Source organism: Chiloscyllium plagiosum, chromosome 4 (genome assembly GCF_004010195.1).
Source record: "Chiloscyllium plagiosum isolate BGI_BamShark_2017 chromosome 4, ASM401019v2, whole genome shotgun sequence".
Lineage (NCBI taxonomy): Eukaryota > Metazoa > Chordata > Chondrichthyes > Orectolobiformes > Hemiscylliidae > Chiloscyllium > Chiloscyllium plagiosum.
The window spans coordinates 1,271,572-1,282,660 of record NC_057713.1 but is presented as its reverse complement, the minus strand read 5'-3'; the positions used below and the strand labels follow the sequence as shown (position 1 = coordinate 1,282,660).

The 11,089-nt window shown below is 43.9% G+C and overlaps 1 protein-coding gene across 1 annotated transcript in view; it reads left to right on the top strand.

The window, feature by feature from the left end:
- The window catches only part of ubtfl (upstream binding transcription factor, like), a 50,395-nt gene extending 39,633 nt beyond the window's left edge, over nucleotides 1-10,762 (top strand). Inside the window, exons 17-20 of the mRNA XM_043687556.1 lie at nucleotides 2,543-2,590; nucleotides 3,481-3,549; nucleotides 7,785-7,925; nucleotides 8,711-10,762. Of these exons, the coding sequence (XP_043543491.1) occupies nucleotides 2,543-2,590; nucleotides 3,481-3,549; nucleotides 7,785-7,925; nucleotides 8,711-8,860 (408 nt within the window). The 3' untranslated portion in view covers nucleotides 8,861-10,762. The remainder of the gene's footprint in view (nucleotides 1-2,542; nucleotides 2,591-3,480; nucleotides 3,550-7,784; nucleotides 7,926-8,710) is intronic.
- The last annotated feature ends 327 nt before the right edge of the window (nucleotides 10,763-11,089 follow it).

The window sequence follows — 11,089 nt, the reverse complement described above, 5'->3', positions numbered from 1 at the left end:
CTGTCCCACCAGTACTGTACCCCAGTGTTATACAGAGAAAGACCTGTCCCCACTAGTACGGTATCCCAGTGTTATACAGTGACAGACCTGTCCCCACCTGTACTGTACCCTAGTGTTATACAGTGACAGACCTGTCCCCACCTGTACTGTACCCTAGTGTTATATAGTAACAGACCTGTCCACACCAGTACTGTACCCCTGTGTTATAGTGACAGACCTGTCCCCACTCGTACGGTATCCCAGTGTTATACAGTGACAGACCTGTCCCCACCTGTACTATACCCGTGTTATACACGGACAGACCTATCCCCAACAGTGCTGTGCTCCAGTGATAAATAGAGACAGATTTTTCCCCACTGTACCCAGTAATATACAGTGACAGACCTGTCCCCACCAGTATTGTACCCCAGTGTTATACAGTGACAAACCTGTCCTCACCAGTACTGTACCCCAGTGTTGGACAGTGACAGACCTGTCACCATCAGTACTGTACCTCAGTGTTATACGGTGACAGACCTGTCCCCATCAGTACTGTACCCCAGTGTTATACAGTGACAGACCTGTCCCCACCAGTACTGTACCCAGTGTTATACAGTGACAGACTTGTCCCCACCAGTACTGTACTGCAGTGTTATACAGTGACAGACCTGTCCCACCAGTACTGTACCCCAGTGTTATACAGGGACAGACCTGTCCCACCAGTACTATACCCCAGTGTTACACTGCGACAGACGTGTCCCCACCAATAATGTACCCCAGTGTTATACAGTGACAGACTTGTCCCCACCTGTACTATACCCCAGTGTTACACAGCGACAGACGTGTCCCTACCAGTACTGTACCCCAGTGTTATCCAGCGACGCACCTGTCCACACGAGTACTGTACCCCAGTGTTATGCAATGACAGATCAGCCCCCATTGGTACTTTACCGCAGTGTACAGTGATAAATCTGTCCCCAGCAGTGCTGTGCTGCAGTGATAAATAGAGACAGATCTTTCCACACTGTACCCAGTAATATACAGTGACAGACCTGTCCCCACCAGTATTGTACCCCAGTGATATACAGTGACAAACCTGTCCTCACCAGTACTGTACCCCAGTGTTATACAGTGACAGACCGTCTACACCAGTACTGTACCCCTGTGTTATATACTGACAGACCGAACCCAACAGTGCTGTGCCCCTGTGATAAACAGAGATAGATTGATAGATCTGTCCCCACCAGTACTGTACCCCAGTGTTATACAATGACAGATCTGTCCCCATTGGTACTTTACCCCAGTGTTATACAGTGACAGACCTGTCCCCACTAGTACTGTGCCCCAGTGTTATACACTGACAGACCTGTTCCCACCAGTACTGTACCCCAGCGTTATGCAGAGATAGGTCTGTCCCCATTGGTACTGTACCCTAGTGTTATACAGTGACAGACCTGTCCCCACCTGTACTGTACCCTAGTGTTATACAGTAACAGACCTGTCCCCACCAGCATTGTACCCCAGTGTTATACAGTGACAGACCTGTCCCCACCAGTAACCGTACCCCAGTGTTATACATTGATTTGTCCCCACCAGTACAGTGCCCCAGTGTTATACAGTGACAAGCCTGTCTCCCAGTGTTAACAATGACAGACCTGTCCCCACCAGTACTGTCCCCCAGTGTTATACAGTGACAGACCTGTCCCCGCTTGCAACGTGCATCAGTGTCATACAGTGACAGGCCTGTACCCATCTGTACTGTACCCCAGTGTTACACAGTGATAGACCTGTCCCCACCAGTACTGTACCCCAGTGTTCTACAGTGACAGACGTGTCCCCACTTGCATTGTACGCCAGTGTTATACAGTGAGAGACTGTCCCCATCAGCAATGTACCCCAGTGTTACACAGTGACAGACCTGTCCCAACAGTGCTGTGCTCCAGTGACAAACAGTGACAGATTTTCCCCCACTGTAACCCAGTGTTATGCAGTGACAAACCTGTCCCCACCAGCAGTGTACCCCAGTGTTACACAGTGACAGACCTGTTCCCATCAGTACTGTACCCCAGTGGTATATAGCGACAAACCTGTCCCTACCAGTACTGTACCCAGTGTTATACAATGGTATACCTGTCCCCACCAGTATTGTACCCCAATGTTGTACAGTGACAGACCTGTCCCCATTAGTACTGTACCCCAGTGTTATTCAGTGACAGACCTGTCCCCACTGGTATAGTACCTCAGTGTTATACGGTGATAGACCACGAGTACAGTAACCCAGTGTTATACAGTGACAGACTTGTCCCCACCTGTACTGTACCCCAGTGTTATATACTGACAGACCTAACCCAACAGTGCTGTGCTCCAGTGATAAACAGAAACACGTCTTTCCCCATTGTAGCCCAGTGTTATACATGACAGACCTGTCCCCACTGATATTGTACCTTAATGTTATACAGTGATAGACTTGTTCTACCGGTACAGTAACCCAGCATTATATGGTGACCAATCTTTAGGACAACGTGTTAATTGTTAGAATTTATGTCTTTTTCATATATTTCAGTCCCTATCTCCTGAAGAACGGTGTGTGTATGAGGAATATACAACGGCAGTAAGTATTTCAGAGTGATAGCAACAGAAAAAGCTCTTTTTGTTTAATCATTTACTGATGAGATGTGGGCATCACTGACTAGGTCCAAAATTTATTGCCCATCGCTAGTTTCCACTTGAGAAGGTGATGGTGAGCTGCCTTCTTGAATCACTACAATCCATGTGCTGAGGATTGACTCACAATGCCCTTCGGGAAGGAATTCCTGGATTTTAATCCAATTACACTGAAGGAATGCCAATATATTTCCAAGTCAGGGGTTGTCAGATTGTGAGTGGCTTGGAGGGGATCTTGCAGGGATGTCTACTACCCTTGTCCTTCTAGATGGAAGTGGACATTAGTTTAGAACGTGCTGTGTAAGGACATTTGATGAATTTCTACTCTGACTCCAGTTTTGGAACAACAATGCACTTTTCTGATCCCTGTGCGAACTGGCCAGGCCTGTGAACATGTCTAACACAAAACTATGCTGCATTATTCAAATTAACTGGCATTTTGTAACAGTGTGTGGAGCATTTTTAATGTTAAAGTATTTATCGGGGCTGAATGGTCACCTCCTAGACCAGTGTAATTGGCTTAAGGAGATGAAAGGCCACCTACTGAACCCTTGTAAAGTAGAGGCCATTTCAGAGCTTCCTGTGGAAGGTATAAAGCTGCAGTGTGCCCTCCATGGATCACCACCTTGGTGTGTTGGAGAGGCTTGTGTGCTGCATAAGATGAGCAGTACTGAAGACTTGCCTCCCAATTGGCACATGGCAGTGGCCATTTCACTGAACCCATGGCTCACTCAATCCATTGTCCAGTCAGGATGCAGTTTCCGTGCCTGCACATTCCTTTCACCACCCAGAAGTGGCATTCCTTCGACACAACACCTTACTTTCTTTTGTTTCCAGAAACGAAAAGGCCAGGGTAAGCCAGGGGGCCCTGCTGCCAAAACAAGGATGACGTCACACCTCACATCGGTGAGTCACCTTCCTTCCATTCACTCTCTCACTCCCTCTGTCTCTTGCTCTCGTTCCCTTTGTTTCTCCTTCAGTAAAGATGGCAGGGTGGGTGATGGGTTGCAATTTCCGAATGGTTGCCAGTGGGATCCAGGGTAAAGACGTTATTGCAATTCGATCAGCTTGAGTTTGTGTTGGAAGTGGAGCTGCAGACACTAACATGTCAGAGAGAGGTAAAGGACATTTGAAGCGAGGAGGTGGTTTCAATCTTTGGGTCGAGGTCTTCTGAATTGGGCCCTGGTCAGGGAACAAGGAACAAGAGTAGGCCATTCGGCCCTTCGAGCCTGCTGTGATACTCGGTAAGATCCTAGCCAAACTGGGATTCTGTTTCGATTTATTCCTGCATATCCCTAATAATCATTCATCTCCATGATAATCAAGAATCTATCTACCTCAGTCTGAAAAATATTTAATAATTCTGCAATCACTACCTTTTGAGGAGCGAAATTCCAAACTTTATCATCCCTCAGAGAGAGGAAAAGTTCCCTCATCTCTGTTTTAAATGGGCGACCTGTTACTTTTAAACAATGACCCGAAGATCTAGATTCTCCCAAAAAAGGAAAATCCAATCTACGTCCACTCAGTCACTTCCCCTCAAGATCTTAAATGTTTCTATTAAGTTAGCTCTGATTCTTCTAAACTCCAGAGGGTACTGGCCTTACCTCATAAGGCAATCCGCTCATTCCCGGTATTAATCTGGTAATCCTCCTCTGAGCTGCTCCAGATGCATTCTCACCAGTGCTCTGTACACCTGAAGTATAACCTCCCAACTCTTACATTTGCTTACCCTGACAGTAAATCCTAACCTGCTTTGAGGTTTCCTGAATATCTGCTGTACCTCCAGACTAACGTCCTGTGACTCATGCACTGGAACACCCAAATCTTCCTGCAACTCAAGAGTTTTGCAACCTCTTACCATTTTGAAAATATTCTTTTTTATTCTTTCTGCCAAAATGTATCCATTAGTTCCCCTCTCTCCACAGAACATTACGTCCTCAAAGAGCTTCAAGAAATTAGCTAAACATGATTTCTGTTTCACAAACCCATTGTGACTTTGCTTTTCATGCCTTGAAATTTCAACTGGAGAATGTGCCAAGCAGGCTAAGATAAAAGGAGGGACTTGGGGGAGGGGCATTGGAAATGCGATAGGTGGAAGGAGGTTAAGGTGAGGGTGATAGGCCGGAACAAGTCCAGTCTGATCCTCCGAAGAGTAACCCACCCAGACAATGTGCAAACTCCACACAGGTAGAAACTAGGAGGCTGCTTGGCACACTCTCCTCATTCCTGAAGAAGGGCTCATGCCCGAAACGTCGATTCTCCTGCTCCTTGGATGCTGCCTGACCTGCTGCGCTTTTCCAGCAACACATTTTCAGCTCTGATTTCCAGCATCTGCAGCCCTCACTTTCTCCTTGGAATTTTAACTGTCCTGTTATAATGTCTTTACTAGTATTAATTCATGTAATTAAATAATGGTCTTTAACATTTTACCTATGACCAATATTAAGCTAACTGGCCTGTAGTTTCCTACATTGTGTCTTCCCCCCCCTACTCCTCTTAAATAAAAGAGTTGCATTCATTATTTCCAATTTAGTGAACCCTTCCCAAATCTAGGGAATTTTGAAAAATGAAAATCAACAGAACAGGTCTGTGAAACAATTACAGCATGCTGGAGAAACTCAGCTGATCTGGCAGCATCTAAAGAAGTCATACTTGAAACATTTTGTGTTTGTGTTTCTGTCTCCATAGATACAACCAACCCTGCTGAGCTTCTCCAGCATTTTCTGTATTTGTTCCAGATTTCCAGCATCCACAGTATTTTGCCTTTACGTCAACTATCTCACCAGTCCTTTTGAGGTGATACCTATTATGACCTGGCCAGCCATTAACCTACAGCTTCATTAATTTACTCAGCACCATTTTATTTGTACTTTGTTATTTTCTGAAGCTCTTCCCTCCCTCCCATTTGCTGGCTAACAGCTGTTTCTGAGATGGAGCTTGTATCCTCTAGAGTGAAGACTGGTGCAAAATACCTGTTCGGTTCACCTGTATTCACAGGAACTTCCAGGAGTAATTCTCCGGTCTCACTTTCTATAGGACCATCATTCTTTTTAAGTTTTTTAAAATATCTGTAAACACTATTAGCAATTGTTTTATATTTTTAATCAGCTTTCTTTGATGTTCTAAATTTTTCCTCATTAGTAATTTTTGCTCATTCTTTTCTGTTTTTCATATTCTGTCTAATCTTCTGATCTGTCACCCATCTTTACACTAATGTAAACCTTTTATTTAACTTTGATACTATCTTTAAATTTCTAATTAAGTGTGGATGATGGGTTGTTCCCTTGGAACCTTTTTCCTTGTTGAAATGAAATCTGAGGTATTCCCATAAATGTTTACCACTTGCCAATCTGCTCTGCTTTCATGCCCTCATAATTGAGGACTGTTCTTGGATGTCTAAAAGGTATTTGATAAGATGCTACATCAAAAGTCATTGTGCAAAATAAAAGCTCTTGATCCAAGGGTATATATTGACATAGAATCCCTACAGTGTACAAAACAGGCCCTTTGGCCCAACAAGTCCACATTGACCCTCCAAACAGTAACCCCCCCCGACCCATTCCCCTGCCTTATTATCCTCTATTTACCCCTGACTAACGCACCTGAACACTATGGGCAATTTAGCGTGGACAGTTCACCTAACCTGCACCCAGAGGAAACCCACGCAAACACAGGGAAAATGTGCAAACTCCACACAGACAATTGCTGGAGGATGGAATCAAACCTGGGTCCCTGACGCTGTGAGGCAGCAGTGCTAACCACTGAGCCACCGATAGAAGATGGACTCTATTTCCTGTAGCCAGCTAATGTAAATGAGTCATTTTCTGCTTAACAAAATGTGTAACCAGTGTTGGGACACAGGGATTAATGCAGGAGCCTTAATTGTTTTTATAATTTCTGTCAATGATTTGGATTAAGAGACTGAAGGAATAGGAGCTACATTTGCCAAGAACACAAAAGATATTTAGAAACTACAAAATGAGCATGCAAAGGGATATGGATAGATTAAATGAGTGGAGAAAGATTTGGCAAATGGAATATGACGTGGGAAAGATCAAAAATGTCCATTTTGGGTCAGGAAGAATAAAAGAGAGTCACATTATCAACTGGTGAGCATTGCAGAGCTCTGAGGTTCAGAGACGGCCTGGTGCATGAATCGATAAAGGTTTGTATGCAGTTACAGCAAGTAACCAGGAAAGTGAATAGAATTTGTAATATAACATTATACAGAACAGGGGTGAGACTACATATTGTGTACCTGGCCTCCTTATTTAAGGATGGATGTTAAAGGCTATTCAGAGAAGGTTATTTAGACCAATACCTGCAAAGGTGGGTTGCCTTAGAAGGAAACATTGACACTCCCCATCTCTCTTTCAAGTTAAGAACTGGATCTGACAATTCAAGCTCTTTAATCCTGTTCCACTATTTAATACGATCATGGCTGATCTCAGCTCGGGCTTCAACTCCTTTGCTGCCTGCTGTACCTTCAACCCATTACTCATTACAAATCTGTCGTTTCTTCTCCTCTCTAAATCTGTGGCCCCTTGTCCTAAAGCCATGACTTCTCATTCTCGATTTCCCCACATGAGGAAACCTGCCTTCTACCTCCAATGTCAATCCCCTATAGCATCTTCAATACCACCATTAGATCCTGTCATTTTTCTAAATACTAAAGAGGATAGGCTTAATCTGTTCAATCTTTCGTTTTCTCTCTCTCTCCCTCCTTCTCTCGCACGCTCATCCTCTTCATGTATTTTCTTTCTTTTCTGGCTCCATCCCACTCCATATGTTGTGCTTTCTAATTTTCATGCTTGCACAGTGTCTCACTATATCTATTTCTTTCTCATGCTTGTTTTGTCTGTGTTTCTTTCATGCTGTCTGTCTGTCTGGTTCATGTTTCCCCTCTAATGCACTCATTTACACTCGCACACCTTTATGCTGTCTCATGTTTTTGTGTTCTCTTTAATCCACTTTTGTGCAATTTCTCCATACCTTTGTACTCTCTTGCCCGTCTTCATGCTCTTCACCACCTTTTCACACTCTCTCACCTGCTTTTACATGCAGTCTCACCACACTGTCTTGTCTAATTTTGAATGGACTGTGTCGCTACTCTGAATCTGTTATCTTACTGTCTTTAGGAATCATCTGAAGAGGATGGTGAAGATGATGATGAGGAAGATCCTGAGAGAAGTGATTCATCTGATTCTGATGATGATGGTGATGGCTCCTCAGCCTCATCTGATAGCGAAGCAAACACTGATGAGGGTGAGGATGGAGAGGTGAGTTAACTAAAATTGCTAATCTGACACAATATCTTGCTGCAGTGACCCACAAGTTCCACCAGCTGATATGGGGCTGCTTTTCTTGTGACCCAGGCTGGCTATTTGACTGGGTACCGGTGGAATCATGCTGTCTGCTATTCCACTTCTGTCCACACTCAATTCATACACATGCCATAACACTGCGCATCCCTAATTGCCCCTTGAGATGATAGTGGTGAGCTGCTGCCTTTAAGACCATTATAGACCATGAGTTGTAGGTAGACCCACAAAGGTAGGCCCTTTGGAAGAAAGTTCCAGGATTTTGACCCAGCAACACTAAGAAACATTTCTTAATGTTTCTTTTATTTCTTAAGAAATGTTTCCATGAAAAGGAACTTAGTTGTGTTGATGTTTCCATGCAGTTCTCAAGATGATAGAAGATGATTTGAATGGATCCAGAGATGCCTAGATGTCTCTCAATCATTGTATCCTGAGTAATGTTGCCTGGGTTTTCCTCATGTAGCACTACTCCTACAGGAGCTAGACGTGAGGGTTTGAGTTCACTGCAAGTCCTGGGAGAGGAGGAAGAGGTCAACCTGGAACCACATGGTGGGATAAAACATCAGGGTGGAGGGAGGTGTGTGACAGAGCGAAGATGGGAGAAAAACAGAGAGTCAGAAGGTGGGAACAGGAGGGAGTGAGAGCATGAGCAGCTTTGAGGAAGGGGATGAGACAGTTCAAGTGGAAAGGTTTGGGGGAGAAGTAGTAATTGTTTTAAGCTTTGATTTTGTCTTTAACTTTAGAATGACGATGATGATGATGACGATGATGATGATGATGACGACGATGATGATGACGACGACGATGATGGAAACCAAGCAAATGCCAGCTCCTCCTCATCCTCCTCCTCCTCCTCACAAGATGATTCTGATTCTGACTCTGATTCTGACTGAACCCCCTCCCCTATCTCCCAAGGCCAGTGATTGTGGAGTGTCACTGGAAGGATTAGGAGAACTCCTTACTCTGGAGTACAGTTACTTTAACATTATGGTGGGAGCTGAATGACTGACAGTGTTTGGGCAGGCTGCTGTCCTGTACTCACTGCCACATAGACTGCACCAGTGTTCTCTCACAGTCAGAGAGTACTCTCCATGATCCACTACCGTATCCATGCAGTCTCTCCAGATCAGATTGTCTGCTCCAGCACCAACTCTCTTGATCTGCTGTAAATAAACTTGTTTGTTGATGTGATCAGCCACGCAGCATTTTATACTTAGAAGTAGAAAGTGAACAGTCAAAGTGATATAATTTTAATTGGTTTGTTTTAATCTTCCATCAGTCACTGAATTTTCTGGATTTCCGTCTCTGCTGTTTGTGCCATTCCTTGGTTACTGGACCATCTTGAAACCAGTCACAGCTCCTCAGAGACTGTGGCTGAAAACTGGCAGAAAGCCCATAAGAACAGCAAAATCTCAGTCAGATTTAACTGCTTTCCCTGGTTCCACCTTCTGTTTCTCAAATGGTCGTTGCCAGTTGTCTCAGACATGAGCCCTCCATGTTTAAGGCTTTTTGAACCGCTGCAGTCCACATGCTGTGGTAAACCTATGGAGGTAATTTCAGGAATTTGACCCAGTGACAATGAAGGAACAACAATATACTTCCAAGTCAGGCTGGTGAGTGGATTGGAAGGGAACTTGCAGGCAGTGGTGTGCCTTTGCCCTCTGGATGGAAGTGGTTGTGGGTTTGGAAGCTGTTGTCTATGGATCGTTGGTGAGTTTCTGTAATGCATTGGTAGATAGTACACACTGCTGCTCCTGAGCATTGGCGGTGGAGGGAGTGAATACTTCCATTGAATTAGTCAGTAGTAAATGGGTGAAAGTAGGGGTCCAGAAGCTCCTGAGTAAACATTGCTTATCAGGCCCATCACTAATATCCTGTTTCAGGGGATAGATGGGTCTATCAGTACGAGAGAACATCAGCATTAAACCTAACCTCAATTTGGTTATTCTGAGGGTGCTAGTGAGCGATGTGCATTATTGAATATTTAATGACTGAATTGTGTTCAGTTGTTTATGGGAGAGTGCTAGTGTGGTAATGTCACTGGATGAAACATCCAGAACACCACACTAATGCTCTGAGAACATGGGCAGAGCAGCTGGTGGAATTTAAATTCAATTAATAAATGTGGAATTGAAAGGTAGTTTCACTTATGACCATGAAACTACCACCAATTGATGTAAAAAACCACTTTACGGAAGGAAATCTGCCATCCTTACCCAGTCTGGCCTACATGTGACTCCAGACCCACAGTAGTGTGGTTGAGTCTTAGCTGCCCTCTGAAATGGCCAAGCTAGACACTCAGTTGAAGGGCATTTAGGGATGGGCAATTAATGCTAGTCTTGCCAAGGATGCCCACATCTCTGGAAAGAACAAAGAAAAACAACACTTTTTTAATGTAAAGAACTAAACTGTTCTTTATCTAGATCCCAACCTGGGACACTGCAGAATATCATGGGTTGACAGCTTGGGATTTCTGTGATAGAGTATTGTATTTGATAGTTTAGAAGATTTTTTTTGGCAGTTTTATAAATGTACCTGAATCCTAAGGCTGTGGGAAAAGGTATTGGGAGAATCTATGGGAAATATTTGTAGTGTTCAAGCAGAGCTCACCTTGTATGTGCTGTGAAAGAGACAAATATGTCCAATTCCGTCCTTTGTAAGACATTTTTAAACTCATGGTGGAGTTCAGTGTTTAGAAAATTCCATTGCTTTTATGAAGACAACTTGAGTCCTGCAGAGATTCTGTTCTTACTGAAAGCAGTAATGAACTTCATAATAAACATCAACTCTAAATATTCACCTTGTGCCTGCTTCTATTTTCGATAGATGTTTCTACTCCTAGTTTTTATGGTTAATAAAGGGATGGCAAAGCATTATTAATCAAACTGAGAATTATGGTGACTTGACGTAGCACCTTGAGCAAAGCTTGATTCTCATAATTCATGAGGAGATAAAGCATCTCCAAGGGTCCCTGTGCCCAGTAATTGTAGAAACCAGGACTGGAAGTTGGAAGGAGGTCCCAGTGAGAGATGATGCCCATCGCAGCTGGATCAGAATGAGAATGATTGCTTGTGGAACCTGTACATTGCATCAATATTTAGGGTAACTGTGGAAAAGGAGAG